Source organism: Vombatus ursinus, unplaced genomic scaffold (genome assembly GCF_900497805.2).
Source record: "Vombatus ursinus unplaced genomic scaffold, bare-nosed wombat genome assembly UNPS02014768.1, whole genome shotgun sequence".
In the NCBI taxonomy this organism is placed as follows: domain Eukaryota; kingdom Metazoa; phylum Chordata; class Mammalia; order Diprotodontia; family Vombatidae; genus Vombatus; species Vombatus ursinus.
This window is the reverse complement of record NW_020954546.1, coordinates 19615461-19631020: the sequence shown is the minus strand read 5'-3', so window position 1 is coordinate 19631020 and position 15560 is coordinate 19615461. Positions and strand designations below refer to the sequence as shown.

The 15560-nt window shown below is 43.9% G+C and overlaps 1 protein-coding gene across 7 annotated transcripts in view; it reads right to left on the bottom strand.

Moving 5' to 3' along the window:
* Positions 1-15560, bottom strand: part of TPST1 (tyrosylprotein sulfotransferase 1) — a 118655-nt gene that overhangs the window by 68649 nt on the left and 34446 nt on the right. For all 7 annotated transcript variants that reach the window (XM_027862286.1, XM_027862291.1, XM_027862285.1 and 4 more), the window contains one exon: positions 2902-3847. In XM_027862286.1, the coding sequence (XP_027718087.1) occupies positions 2902-3746 (845 nt within the window). In that variant the 5' untranslated portion in view covers positions 3747-3847. The remainder of the gene's footprint in view (positions 1-2901; positions 3848-15560) is intronic.

The following is a 15560-nucleotide window of genomic DNA, read 5'->3' as shown; positions in this document are numbered from 1 at the left end:
GCCAAGGGTCGGCAGAGACAGAACGGGAGCCTGACTGTACCATATGGACAAGAGCAGGGAGGTCAGTGTGACAGCAATGTGGGATGGAGATAATGGGGAGTTAAAAGCCAAATCTGTGGTTTAGACCCATCCCTAATGGCAGTCACATGGACACCTGAGCAAGACGGCAAAGACTGAAGACAGGTGACCACCATAGCACCCCCACGGTCCAGCCCCCGGACTAATATAACAAGCCTCCCAGCTTGACTCCATGATTCTCTCCCTCCTCCTTCTTGTACAGCCCACATAGTCCTGCCACACGGATCCTCTCAAAGTACCACATTACCACCCAATATTCTTCTCAGAATCCTTCTATGACTCTGCATCACCTGTGGACTAAAGTCTAAACTCCTCAGCCTCAACCTCATACTCCACTCTGTGATTTGGTCCCAAGAAGGCTATAGTGGGGAAATGGGACCCAGAGAGACCTGAACTTGGAGTCAGAAAGACCTGGATTTCAATCCTTCCTGACACACTGACTGGCTGTGCTTTCCTGGGCAAATCACTAAACCTCTAGCCTTTGGAAAATAAGAAGACTGGAGACCATGTCAGTCAAAGGACCTAGGGGAGTTTTGCTTGGAAAAGAGAAGACTGGGGTAGGGGGAGGTAGAAGGGCGGGGGGGGGGGGGGGAACAGGACATGGGCAGAGCATCTGTCTTCCCAATCTCGAAAGGGTGGAATCAGGTGCTATACTTTCCTGCAGTTGCTCAATAAATACAATGACTCAACTGAAGGGTAAGGCATTTTCCTTCTGCTTTCTGCATTTGAACAGAAGCATGTTTCCTGTCAAGCAAACTTGCCCTCTGAGTACCCTGTGCTGAAGACCAGCCATGGACAGTCCAAGTTCTGCTTTGTTAGGAAAATACAAAATGGTGGGGCTTGCCCTACAGGCTGTGGCTCTGGAAAGGCAAATCTCCTTGGTCTGGCAAGTCAGACCCAGGTCCACTCAAATGATGATTTCTGATCATTTCTAACAATCAATAACCCAAAGCTAGACGTAAGCAGCCAGCTGTTCCTTTGGGATGATCAACATTCGCAATCAATACTCTCTCTAGGGTTTCCGGCCATTTAAAAACTGAAATTTAGCAACTGCCAACCTTTTTCCCCAAGGGCAATGAGAATGGGCTAGAGACATAGGATACATTTTTTAAATTGCTTCTATTCTTATGGACTCAACCCAGAGAAGCATAAGTCACCATAAGTGATTATCTGAGCAAGCCAGGGACCTTTTGATGGTCACTTCATTAAGAAAGGAGCCAAAACATCATGACTCTGAGAGGATTTAGATTCTAAGCAGCTTTTTCCAGTGTAGAAAAGACCTCTAAAATCTGGGGCTGTCTTCTTAAAAAGGAATCCTCAAGCATTTCAAAGACTCAATACCAGAGGATGCTGGCTCTTTGAAGCAACCCTTCCAGAAAGGCTTCCTGGCATGGAAGAAACAATAAGCTGAAAAGAAGAGACCTGGGTTTTAGTCCCACCTTGGACAAAGCATGTGACTGGACTTCCATTTCCTCTCCAGTAAGAGAAATGATTACTAATAACCAATGATTTCCCCCTTTTTCCAAAGTACTGATTTTAAAAAGTTCAGTCTTAAAGGACGTTGCTGATAATGAGATTGGACTGACTTTCTTGTTCAGACTCCACCCAGGCTGAGTAGCCATTGTGTTTTGCTCAGGCCTGGGTGGGGCATAAATCCTTTGAATAGATTGCCCAAGGCTGGGTGAACTCAGAAATGGATGATCAAAATTCAGTTCCAGCCTCTCATTGTAATATTTATTCTCTCATTAAGTATTAACCAATCAGGGTTGATTCCCTCCCCCTGGGGAACAGCTACTTTTTGAAGGGCATATAAACTGTGAGCCCACTGCCATAATTGTCTTTGGTCTAAGAGACCATTAATAAATGCGTTGGTCTTATGAACAAAATGATTAAATTACCCAGAAAGTATGTCTTTTGAACCTTTTTAATTGCCTCACTGGTAAAAAAAAGTAAGGAATTGAATTAAATAATCTCTAAGGTTCTCTCCAGGTGTAAAAATTCTCATGATTCTATTAGTCTTAGTATTTTCTAGGTACCTTCTGTATGTCAACACCAGAGCAGGTATATTTCCTGATATTTTAACACTAAAGGACAATAACTAACAGCCTTAATTCATAAAAATGTTCAGACGTGAATGAGATGAACAGGGTCACCAGTGAGGTAGCATGAGGCAGTGGATAGGAGTGCCTTCTTTGGAGTTATAGGAAGACCAGGGTTTCAATCCCCCTTCTGACTCCCACTAGCTGCATCACCACGGGCAAGTCACTTGGTCTTTGACCTCTGGTGTCCTCATCTGTAAAATGGGGCTACCACTGTCCCGTGGTGTGGCACCTACTTCACTCTGCTATTGTGAGGATCCAATGAGATAATGTATGGAAGGCACTCTGTAAACCTTAAAGCGCTATATGTCAGTTATTATTATTATTGTTGTTGTTGTTGCTAGGAAAACAACAGCTGGGCCTTTTACAACAATCCCTGCCGGAAACATAAGGGAATAATAACCAGCATCCGCCATGGGCAGTGATAATAATAATAGGCAGCACCAGAGCCGTGGGATCATTTTTCACAAAGCCCTTGGCCTATGTTACCTCATGGATCCTCACCACAGCCCTAGGAGGTAGACGTTATTATCTGCCTAATTGCTATCGGAGGAAACCCAGGCCTTGAGAGACTCGCCCGCGGTCACAAGGTGGTCAAGTGTCAGGGGGGATTCATGGTCAGGTTCCAGTGGATGCTGCACTATTTCTCCCCAGCAGAGGCTCTCAGATACCCTCCCATTCACTGGTTCCCAGGCAAGGAGCACAAGCATCACATTCTACTCACTTGGACAGAGACACGCCCCCTGCCTTCCCGATCATCTCTTCGTGGTGCAGTACTGAGTAGTTCCAAGGGATGTGGAGAAACTTTAAGAGTGTTCTCATCCACCTCTCAGGATGCAGGACAAGCTGTTCATAATGGACCAACATGCACCTTTTATACCCGACTTCCATACATTGGTTATACATGGTCTCGATGGCGCGGTTCCACTTGGTTAAACAGTCCCTGTAGCTATTAAGATCAAATCCAGCTATGGTGACTTTCCGGGAAATCATGGAATGTACGGATGCACGCCCATCTCGAACCATAAGAAGAAATTTGGCATTGGGGAATAATCTGGCCAGGTAAGTTAATGACTTTAGGGCAAAAGGATCTTTGTTACACAGATACGGGGCTGGCTCCCCATGCTTCACAATGATCTCGAGTAAGAAAGCCTGCATGGCAGAATCCAGCACTTCATCAGTGACGCCGGCCTCGTCCAACCGGATTTTCTCTTTGCTGGACCGGGACCACATCTGCTTGAGGGCCAGGATTCGAGGGATGACCCTGGTCTCCTCTCCGCAACGGATGTCGGGGTGGGCATCCAGCATGGCCCGCATGAGGGTGGTTCCGCTGCGAGGCACTCCCCCGATGAAGATTAAAGGCATGTCCTTGTGGTAGGTGACAGTCTTGTTGGCTTGAAGGCTCAAGCCAGTTCTGGCGGTGGCCTTGATGCTCTCCAGTCTGACTGGCTGACTGCGCTCCTCTATTCGGTGATGACACTCCATGGCATGCTGCCCCAAATAAAACACAGTCACTGAGCTGATCACCAGACATGCCAATAACAAATTCTGCTTTAGTTTTCCCACCATCTTGATGCTGTGATCACGTTACTCAATGGATTTTTTACTCAAAATGATTTTTAGGTAACGTCCGGGCCATGGAGACTCTAATTTGTGAAGATGATCAACATCTGGTGGGAAAGAGAAAACAATTCAGTTTTACCACCTGGTTAAGATCAGCATGCATCAATTAATCACCAATAAGCACTTATTAAACGCCAACTGTGTGCCAAGTACTGTGCTATGTACTGGTTCGTTTGTTACCAACATCATTTCAGGTGGAGAATAACTGAAATAGTATCGAATGTTGTGATATTGTTGGATCTACATAAAATACACAAAGATAAACCTTTGTAAAAATGGAGTAACTCACAATAACGCGAAGCTGTTTTGAGGTGACAAATTGAAAACTGTGTGCCAGGCACATACACATATATACATGTATGTATGTTGTGTAGCTATGTGTATATATAGCATGTAGCCATAACTTATATATGGTCATGCACACACCCAGACACACGAAACACGCCAATTGCCTTGTAGCAAGCTAAGCTAATCACCTAAAGTGCCCCGGAAGATGAGTTAAATACAAATGAGGAAACATAGGCCCTCCACAAAATTGCTTGTGGTCTACAACACAAAGAATGACAACAGCAACAAACGTTTATATAGCTCCCACGATGTGCCTGGCACCGTGCTAAGCATTTTACAAACATTATCTCATTTGATCCTCACAACCACTCTCGGAAGTGGGGGCCATTATTATCATCCCCATTTTACAGATGTGAGAACTGAGGCAAAGAGAGCTTAAGTGACTTGCCCAAGATCACACAGCTAGTAAGTGTCTGAGGCGGATTAGAACTCAGGTCTTCCTGATTCCAGGTTCTTACAGAAGGTGGGATTTGAGCTGGATCTTGAGGGAAGCAAGGGAAGCCAAAGGGAAGAAATGGTGAGCATCCCAACAGATGTCCAGTGAAAACGCCTAGAGCCAGGACAGGAAGATTTTCTTTTCTTCTGAAAGAAACAGCAAGGAGCCCAGGGTCACTGGCTCATGTGGCAGGTGGAAGGGAGGATGCTAAGAAGGCAGAAAGGCTCCTGTTGGGGAGGGGTTTTCAAAGCCTAACAGAGAATTTTCTATTTGATCCTGCGGGTAATAGGAAGAACAAAGAAGTTAAGATTTCCTGCACAGAATATAATCTAAAAATATTACTTTAAAACAGTATCCATCTAACAATTCCTTAGTACTTAAAAAAATCATCTGGAAAATATAAAACAGAAAATTATACCTCTTATACATACAAAGGATCTTAGAGAGCTTCTTATTCAACCTCTTCATTTTACAGCCAAGGAAACTGATGTCTGCAAATGTTGGGAGATTTGTTCAAAAGCTGCACAGGTAACTTTTATTCAATCATCAACAAGAATTTATTAGAACCTACTGTGTGCCAGGTACCAGTTTAGGCACACTAAGACAAAGAGCTTATATTCTACTTGGCAGAGGTGGGGGAGAGGGGTGGAGGCAGAAGGAATTTGGTTTACTCTCAAGGCCCACAGTCATTCTTAGATATAAGTAAATATGGGCTATATACAAAGTAGGGGCACTAACAATTGGAGAATCATGGCAGGTCTCCTGGAGGAGGTGACCTCGAGCTGAGCCTGGAAAGGATTTAAGAGTTCCAAGGGCTGAAAGAGACTGAAGAGAACAGGCAGGACAGTCTCTGCTAAGACAAGGCTGCAAAGAGATGGAATAGAGTGTAGAGGGAACAGCAAGAAGGCCAATCTGGCCGTAAGGTCAAGCATGTGTGTGGTGGAATAACGTGTAATCAGCCTGGACACAGAGCCTGGAAGCAGGTTGGGAAAGGCTTTAAATGCCAAAGAAAGGAATCTGTAGATTATCCTAAAGGCAATACAAGGCACTGAGCCTTCTTAAGCAGAGGAGGAACATGGTCAGACCAAAATTTTGAGAATATCCATTTGTCAGCTCTTTGGAAGACGGGCAAGAGAGGGGAGAGACAGCATTTTGGGAGACCAATAAGGAGGCTCCCCCACAGAGACATAACGAAGGCCTGGTCTTGGGGGAATTGGAAGTAAAAATCAGGGGAAGGATTTGAGACATAAGTAGAAAAGGAATTTATAAGACTTGACAACTGAATAAAGACGGGGAGGGAGACCTGGTAGACTGAGAGAAGGGTGGTACTCTTAAAAGAAATAGGCAAATTATGAAGAGACAAAAGATAGTAAGTTCTGTTTCAGATAGGTTGCATTTGAGATTCCTATAGGAGATCCATGTGGAGATGTCCAGCAGACAGCTGGAGATGTAAACCGGGAGTTCAGGAGAGAGCTCATGGGAGGTCTGGATGTGGACATTAGGAAGTCATCCACAGAGAGATCACAGTGAAGTCCATGAGAACTGATGAGATCACCAAGAGAGTACAGAGAAAGGAAAAGAAAGGGACCGTGAATGATGAACCAGCAAAGAAGACTGAGAAGGATCAGTCTGGCAGGTAGGAAGCTAAATATGACAGAACAGAGATGAGAGAGTACCCAGAAGAAGGGGGTTCTCAACTGTGTCAAAAAGGATGAGGGCTAAGGAGAGACCACTGGATGTAGCCACAAAAAGATTACTGATGCTCATGGAGAGAGAGCTCTTTCAGACGAGTGGAAGAGACAGAGGCCAGACTGAAATGGGTTGAGAAGTCAGTAGAAGGCAAAAAAGTGGAAGCAATGAGTAGAGGAGATGTGAAAAGGAGAAGAGACACAGGATGACTGCTTCAGGAGATGGAATAGCTAACCCCCAGCTCTATCGCTGTGGTCCATATGGCACTTCAAGGTTTTCAAAGTTGCATTTCTTACAGATGAGGAAACCGAGGCTGAGAACAGTCCCGTGACTTGCCCAGGATCACATGGGTAGTCTGACGCTGGATTCAAATTTAGGTCTTCTTGACTCCAAGTGAAGAACTTGGAGTTGCATGTTTGACAGCAGTAGGGAAGGAGCCAGTGGAAAAAGGAATAGTTAAAAAATAGGGGAGGAAAGGGGATGACTGAAGGAGCAAGTGGGTCAGGGGCCCAAGTAGAAGAGGTGACTTGTCAAGGAGAAAGAACCACCTCATCCTCCAAGATTGGAGCCAAGAAGCAGAGGGGGATGCTGGAATGATCAAAATGGGGAAACACAGAAGAGAGGGAGCTTTCATGGCTGGCCTCATTATTTTCAGGGAAGTATGAGTCTAGGCCCTTTGGTGAAAGGGAGGGGAAGGGGTGCTATACGTGGCATGAAGGGAGACAGTTTGGAATAGAACCTATGAGAGGATGACAGAAAGTAAACCAGTGACGCATGAAAGAACTGGCGGGCAGCAGTGAGGGCTCAGTCGAGATTAAGTCACAAAGTCTCAGTGGGCCCAGTCAGAATGATTGTGGGACTTGATGCATTAGTGTTCCGTAGTTTTAGAGCAAAAGCAGTGACGGTGAATGGTGAGAACAATCTGGGGGGGGGGGGGGCTTGTCTGACTATTGACAGTGACACACATGCAGATATATTGTGCACCACCTTGATTTCAAGGTTTGATCAATGTCCAACTCATTTAGAAAGGGCCAAACATCACCAGGCCAAGGAAGCAAGGCATTCCTGGGAAGAGGACGGTGGCAACTTGAATTGTGAACTAAAGGGTCAAGATTTGGAAAGTAAGTGAGGCCAAAGCAGGATTGGTGGCCTGGGGAGGTGTGACTGGAGGTGTTGATGAGGATGGAGAATGGGTTTAGGAGGAGTGAGCCCTAGGGAGAGAGTAAGGACCAGGAGAGGATAGTCAGATAATGGAATTTCAGAATTACAAACTGATACGGGGGTGGGGGTGGGGAATGAGATACAGAAGATGACCATCCCTGTGTCTGACCGAGGAGTTTGTTGAACTGAGACGCAAGAGTATTTGAGGCGACAGGAGTTGGCACACAGTAGGTGCTTACTAAGTGTTGACAAACTGACATCAACAGATTTAAATCTACTCTTGTGGACAGTGAGGCTATGTTACCGGGTTGAAACAGTTCTCTTCACTTCAACTAGCCTAGGCTTCCATTATTTAACGGCACATTAACAGTAATAATCAACACGGCTTAGAAGTTGGTGTTCCCTTTAAAAAATGGATAACTCACATTATCAGACTACATCCTAACCTGTAAGGGTCACTTTTACATTCCATTCGGAACACCTAAGGGAAAACAACTGCCTTACTGAGTACCATTCAAGCTCCCTTAAAAAAAAACGACCACGGGGCAGCTAGGTGGCGGAATGGATAGAGCACCAGCCCTGAAGTCAGGAGGACCTGAGTTCAAATCCGGCCTCAGACCAAACACTTGACACTTACTAGCTGTGTGACCCTGGGCAAGTCACTTAACCCCAATTGCCTAACCAAAAAAAAAAAAAAAAAAAAAGATATAGCAAAAAAAATGACCACAGAGCAATAAGAAAACAGTTTTAGCTCTGCCCTGATCTCAGTTGGACAATGTGCAACAGAAGACATTGCGGTAGCAATAAGTACACTCCATTACTGCTGAGTCTATTTGTGCACCGATATAAAGGGCATTCAGGAACAGGGCTTACCATTCACAGATGGTAGGCCATCTCTCTCCCCCCCCTCTTTAAAACGCTTTATTGATTTTTTTTCTACTGCTGTCACTTACCAATTAACTTCCCCTTCACCACCCTCCCCATAGATCCCTCGCTTGTGGCCAAGTACACAGAAGCTCATTTCTCATCTACCCACCGTTTCTTTCTCTTAAGTGGAGCACATAGGGAACAGTGGTCAAGTAAAAACAAGTCATGTGTGTAGGCTGCATTAAGTGAAAGAAGTGTAAGAGCAGGTCTGAACTTATTTTTCCTGTTCCCGGTTGTTAGAGTAGAGAAAGAGAATTAGAACTCTGCTGGTCGTTCATCGTTCTGAACAAGCGGGCAGCCCCACAGCTTTGGCAGACCACAAAGATCGTCACCAGGCTGGAAATGGGGACACTTAGCTTTTTCTGTGTACTAGAGGGCTGATCACTTTCCTTCGAATTTCGACAGCCTACAGACCTTGTAATTTAGCACTCTGTGATACATCATGCTTGTGTGGTGCAATCCTGGGTCAGATACAGCTCTCATGTTTCTCTAACTGGATGCTAAGTGCCTTGGGCAATGATCCTGTCTTATACTCTGATTCTGCAGCAGAAAGAGCTCTGGGATTGGAAAGAGAAGGCCAGATTTTGAGTTCTACGCTTTGTGAGTCAATGTAGCTCTGGAAAGGAAGTATGACAGAATTTAAATATTTATAGAATGATTTCATAAAACTCTGTTCTAAGATAATAATAGCCCATCAACGCTTTAAGGATCTGTGAATTCATCTGTGTGGGTGTACCCCCTGCCAGGGCACATGGTATGTTAGTACAATAGCCTCTAAAGTGGGGTCCTGGACTCCCTGGAGGACCATGGCATGATCCCAATGGGTAGGATCATGAATCAGAATCAGAAAGTAGGAAGATGGGTCACATGCTTCCCTCTCCACTATAGTCAACCATGGGGTTTATCTCCAACACAATCATACCTACTCTTTGCCCATTTCAAGTCAATATTCCCCTACTCCACCAGCTCCAGCAGCTGAGAAAATCCCTAGCCTTCTTCCTTCTGATCTAGGCACTGGCCCCCTCAGGTCAGTTGTAACCTAACTCCAACTGCATTAACTGTGCAGTGCCATTGAAAAAATCACTCCCCCCCCACCCCCCACACACAGACACACACAGACACACACACACACAGACACACACACACACACACACACACACCAGCATACCCACCAAGAAAAAAATGCATTGTTAGCGATGCCTGATTAAAAAAAGTTTGAAGACCACTGACTTAGTAGGGTTACTACGGCTGAAAATTTATCACCCAATGGACAACCTGGTGATATGCCCCTTCAAAACAAACTATGCTGTTAGGATGGATGGCGAGCATACAGGTGATCGCTGTGTCCAAACCAAAGCTTTTCCTACATGGCAAGACCTTGCCAGCATGCACCCTTTGCTGGCACACCCTGGAGAAGCCAGGCTCACCTCCATGAGGCATCATAACAGCACGGAGTGGAGGATGTTGGCCTTTATGCTTTTAAAATGAGACAAACAGATGTGCCCCTCCTAAAGATAATCTTAAATATCTCAAAGCCTCAATTATGACTGACAATTAGTGAGTAATTATTATAGGAGGAACCTGGCTTTAAAACAGAATTCAGCCTTGGGATCTTTAAATGGGAGCTCTGTTGGGAGTTTTATAGATCATAAACTCCTTAGAGCATCTTGTAGTCACAGAACCAAAAATAAACTGCTAGGGCACTGTGTCCCTAGATCAATGCATTCTGAAGACTGGTCGGCTCTCAAATAGTCCTCATCTGGCATTCAGAGAGGTACCATGTCTGTACCTCAGCAGTGGCCATCGCCCTCAGGTATGGGTGATCTCCAAAGGTAACTGACTCCCTCCCCACTCACCACCCGCCCCCCAGGCATCAAGAGGAGTTTGGACAAACACTTCTCAGAGATGCTGAAGAGGGCACTCCCAGACCACCACGAATTGGACTCTATGGCCATTGAAGTCTCTTCTGATCTTGGGATTCTGGGATTCCACAGAAAATATCCAGAATTAGCCTACTTCTGAAAAATAAATCCTGAAAATTAGCTCTCTTTTTCTTCTTTGGTAAAGCTATAAGCTTTTCACACGAATCATACTCTTCCCCCAACTGAGAAGGACTTAGAGACTTCTACCAGTGAGAGCGGTCAGGTTTCCTTTCAACCACTGATCACAAACATGGCGTCCGGTAACTTCAAGAAAAATCCAGAAACCATTAAGGTCTCACAGTGCATCTGTGCAGTAGAAAGAAGGATCTGACTCCAGGGAAATCACAAGAGTATCGAACTCCTCACAGGGTGGAGGACTGAAGCCAGTGTATGTTTACATCACTGAGCAGGCAAACACCAGATGCAGAAATGAAATCAAATTGTTAGTGAAGCCGGGGTAAATCAATATCCACAAAGATGTTTGACAAGAAGACACAATCTCCCCAGACAAGTCCTGGTTACCTTGGAGGCACTTCCTGACACCAGGACAGGAAAACCTGAGTGACAATGGCTAGCAAACAGCTCCCTCATTTGAGCTGCAAACTTTTTTATCTTGCCTCTATCACTAAAAATAAAGTGGAGCAAGCACTCCCAATGTATGCATATTTACTTATTTATAAGCTAAATGCTCATATACTACTATATGAATAAGGATGGCCATTATAAAACATAAAAATAGACATTTTAAAAGGATCAGATAAAGATGAAATGATATGTGATATTAGAGTCCACAGGTAGCCACTGGAATTTCTTGAGAAGTGGAGTGACATGGTCAGACCTATGTTTTAGGAGGGAAAAATCATTTTGGCAATTGTATGGAGGCTGCAATGGAGAAGGGAGACACGAGGCAGAGAGAGGGTTATTTGGAGGGTTATTACAATAGTCCAGGGCCCAGGGGTGGAGAACCTGCGGCCTTGAGGCCACGTGTGGCCTTCTAGATCTTCGGGTGAGGCCTTTTGACTTAGTCCAAGTTTTACAAAACAAATTCTTTTATTAAGGGGATTTGTTCTGTGACATTTGGATTTAGTCAAAGGGCTGCACTTGAGGACCTACAGGGCCATATGTGGCTCCAAGGCCGCAGGTTCTCCACGCCGGTCCAGACAAAAGGACTGATGAAGGACTGAAGTAGGGTAGGGGTTGGGTGAGTGGCAAGAAGGAGCTGGATGTGGGAGAAGCAGAATGGACAAAATTTGGCAAGTGATTGACTGGGTGGGATGGGGGGCAGCGAGGAGAAATGGCCCAAGAGGTTGTGAAAATTTGGGCAAGTGGAGGAGTGCGGGTGCCCTTGACTCCCAACAGAGGGGGAGTCGTGAAAAATGGGGGTGGGGAAGAGTTGGAAGGAAAGATGATCTAAGGATATCTGAGATCCACATCACAATCCATCCATGCTGGGTCATCCTTTGTGATTTATTCTGTTCTATACTCCCACAAAAAGGTGGGGGAGGGAGAGAGGCAGAACTCTTAACTCTTAGTCAATACCTTAGAGCAAAGAGGTTGCTCCTCCAAGGGATGCTTTAAGGTGATCTGGAGTTGGGATGGTTAGTTTAGATAGTAACTAACCTTAAAGAGTGAAGGGCTGGCTCAAATTGGGAGGGGCGGGAAGATTACACAACAGAAGGAGGGTGTGGAATGGTATAGTACTGGACGATAAAGGTGCATATAATTATAATTGAATATCTTTGCATGGGGTGATGTGACCTATCTTCCCATCCTCCAATAGGGTTGATCACATAATCCCCTGGAGTAAACATATCCACCGCCCCCCCATGACTTCACCACTCTACTTTGGAGACCACTGACCTAAATGGCTTAGAGATGAACCCTCATCAAAGTGGACACAAAATGAACACCACATATGATACACACAGTACACTTAAGTAGTAAGGCAAGTTGGGGTGATCGACGTATTAAAGATGAAATACTTAGCAAGATGACTGAGAGGTGGTCAAGAATGACCAACCAATGAACAAATTAGATCTCTGTGCCAAAATGAGAAGCAAAGTACATAATGGGATGAGTCAATGGTTCAGCTCAATGGATAGTGATAAATATAGCAACATGTTGATTTTACTGTTCCGTGGAATTCTTCACTCATTCGGTGACAAGCAATGACATATTTGAAAGTCATGAGAAATATGATTTTATTTATGAAATTGCTTGAAATGATGCAGTCACAAAGATGACTTGCTAAGTCTAAGAAACTGTTAAATAGATAGATGCAATTAGAAACACTTTAAATAGAGAGAGGACATTCCATTTATAACCTTGTATTAGTTTTCTATTATGATGGAGCTATTCCTAAAACTACATTCTGACAACTTGGAATAATAATGTGAACTCTATTTTCTTAACCTGTAGGTCACGTAGTCTGTAAATGGATTTTGAAATTACCAAAATATATCCACTTAAACTATATTCATATGTGGAAAATAAAATATAAGCTGTCTCTCTCTTGGCTTTCAATATTTATATTTTTAAGTGTTAGCCTCCTCATTGCTACTATGGAAAAGTGAAGAATTATGCCCCAGATCATCCATGGTAAGAAGCCCCAGATAGAATAAATTAGATGTCTCTCTGGCAACAGCATACAGCCATCAAGGGCCCACTAAGATTCCAGTTTTGCCTGTGACCTCTGCCCATGGTTACTCTGTCACCTCATGGATCCCAGAAGCAGAACGATGGAGAAGATATGGAAGAGAGAAAAACGGCCCTGCATCCAGAAGACAAATGCCCAACACTTCCTGGGAGATTCTGGGGATAGGAAAACCTAGGTTTCAATTCTGCCTCTAAAAAAAAAAAATAAAAAAACAGGGGCAGCTACATGGCACAGTAGATAGAGCACCGGGCCTGGAGTCAGGAGGACCTGAGTTCAAATCCGGCCTCAGACCAAACACTTGACACTTACTAGTTGTGTGACCCTGGGCAAGTCACTTAACCCCAATTGCCTAACCAAAAATAAATAAATAAATAAATTTCTGCCTTTGGGACTTAGAAATTGTGTCAACTTAGGCAGGTCACTTATTCTCACTGAGCCTCCCTCAGTCGCCACTTCTATAAAATGGGGATAACAAAGCCTTTAGTACTTATCCCCAAAGGTTGCTGTAAAGCTCAAATGAGCCAATGGATGTCAAGTGCTTTGCAAACCCTTAAAACAACAGATCAGTCCCAGTTACCATCATCATCATCTATTTCATGCTATTGTTTGTTGTGAGAAAAACATTCAGTAAGGCATAAAGCACTATACAGACACATATATATTCATAAGACCAATATAATGACGATAGGAAACTGATATTAGTGAATAAGGGCAGCAGCCAATCAAATCTGCAAATGCTGAGGGTCTAGGTGGTGCAATGGATAGAGCGCCGGACCTGGAGTCAGGAAGACCCAAATCCTGCCTCAGACACTTACTAGCTGTGTGACCCTGGGCAAGTCCTTCACCCTGTTTACCCCAGTTTCCTCATCTGTAAAATGAGCTGGAGAAAGAAATGGCAAACTGCTCCAGGATCTTTGCCAAGAAAAACCCAAATGGGATCATGGAGAGTCAGATACAACTGAAACAAATGAACAACCACATACATGATGTACAAGGCATTGGGCAATAATGATCTCCCCTCCCCAAAAAGCTACTAAAGATAACCACCTTAATAGGTCCATGTGCATTTGGCTCTATGTAACTGACTCTCCTTTGGTATTTTTCAATTGTGAGTCTCAAGTGACTCATACCACATCCTATGAAAAGAAATTCTGGAGGCTGTATATATAACCTGTTAATCCTGGGTACAGATGACTGTTGGCACCAGCTCTATACACATCAACTCTTCATTATGAGCACAGAATAAAGATTAAGAGCATGGGGAATATGTGCCTTCCGATCCTGTTTCTTTGATTTTTTTTTCATGGTATTTCGTGGCATTCTATTCTTTTTTAGAAAACTTATGAGAAAATGAAAACCAATGACATGGGAACCTGCTATTTCTATCAGAATTATAACAGCCCATTTCTGACATTTGGAAAAAAACAATCTTGTTTCTCTTTGGTCCTCTGCTGAGAAAGAGAAGAGATGTCTTGTCACAAATGAGTGACTCAAGCCAAAAACTCAATGTTGAACGCATTCAGGATGTACTTCAAAAAAGTAAAAGATTTGAGGTGCACTCCTCGAATCACAGAATCTCAGGGCTAGTCAGGACCTCGGGGATGATCTACTCAAACCTAAACACAGACAGGAATCTCCTTGACTACCCAGCCCGAGATCACTGAGCCTTTGTTTGAAGGCTTCCAGAGCGTTGGTGGTGGGCCCCTTGACCTGCTGAGCAGCCTGTCCCGCCTTAGGACAGCTCTTATTGACGCCCTTTCACAACTCCCATCCACTGCTTCTATTTATGTTATCTGGGACCAAACAAAACAAGTCTTTAGATCCCTTTTCCAGGAGACAACACAATATTCTAAATGTGGTCTAAGCAGGGCACCTTACAGGAGGACCACCACATCCCGTAGTTTAACATCACATGATCTGGGAGTTTAACAATGTAGTCTGACATCACAAAGTGGCTGGGAGGTAGGAGGGAGAAAAAAATAAATGCTTGATAATTGGAAAAAATCAAAATTTAATTAAGAAAGAAAGATAAAGTTTGTGGGAAGAGCAAAAACAATACAAGCCCCTTTGGGCAGAAGCCATCTTTGCTTTTGTATGGGACAGTGAAAACGACAATTGAGAAATAGCTTAGTGTGCAGAATCTTAGAGTTCTCTCTTACAGAGTCAAGGGGAGGGGTGTTGATCATGGAGAAGTGTGAGTACCTAACAATCCATGCAAAGCAGAGAGAAGGTGAGGATGGACTGCTTCCTTAGGAGACCTATCTTAAACGTCACTTTATGAGGAACTTAGTAGTACAGTGTGTTTTGGAAAAGATTGCTTCCTATATTCATTGAAGAAAAGACTAAAAAAAGGACTAATACTGTAGAGAAATAGAGATTTTAAGAGATTTTAATCATTATCTATAGTAAGTCAATCATCTACTGACATTCTGAGGAGGTGAGGTGACTCTGACGGTGACATTGGTCCTAGCCAAAACACTATAAATATATTTGTTTATTATCAATTATGTTTTACTAATTATATATCCAATAATTTTAATATTTAACCAATAGGAAAAGAGGTTTGTCTAGTTCATCAATTAATATTTAATGAATTGGAGTACGGTACAAGCTCACGTTAA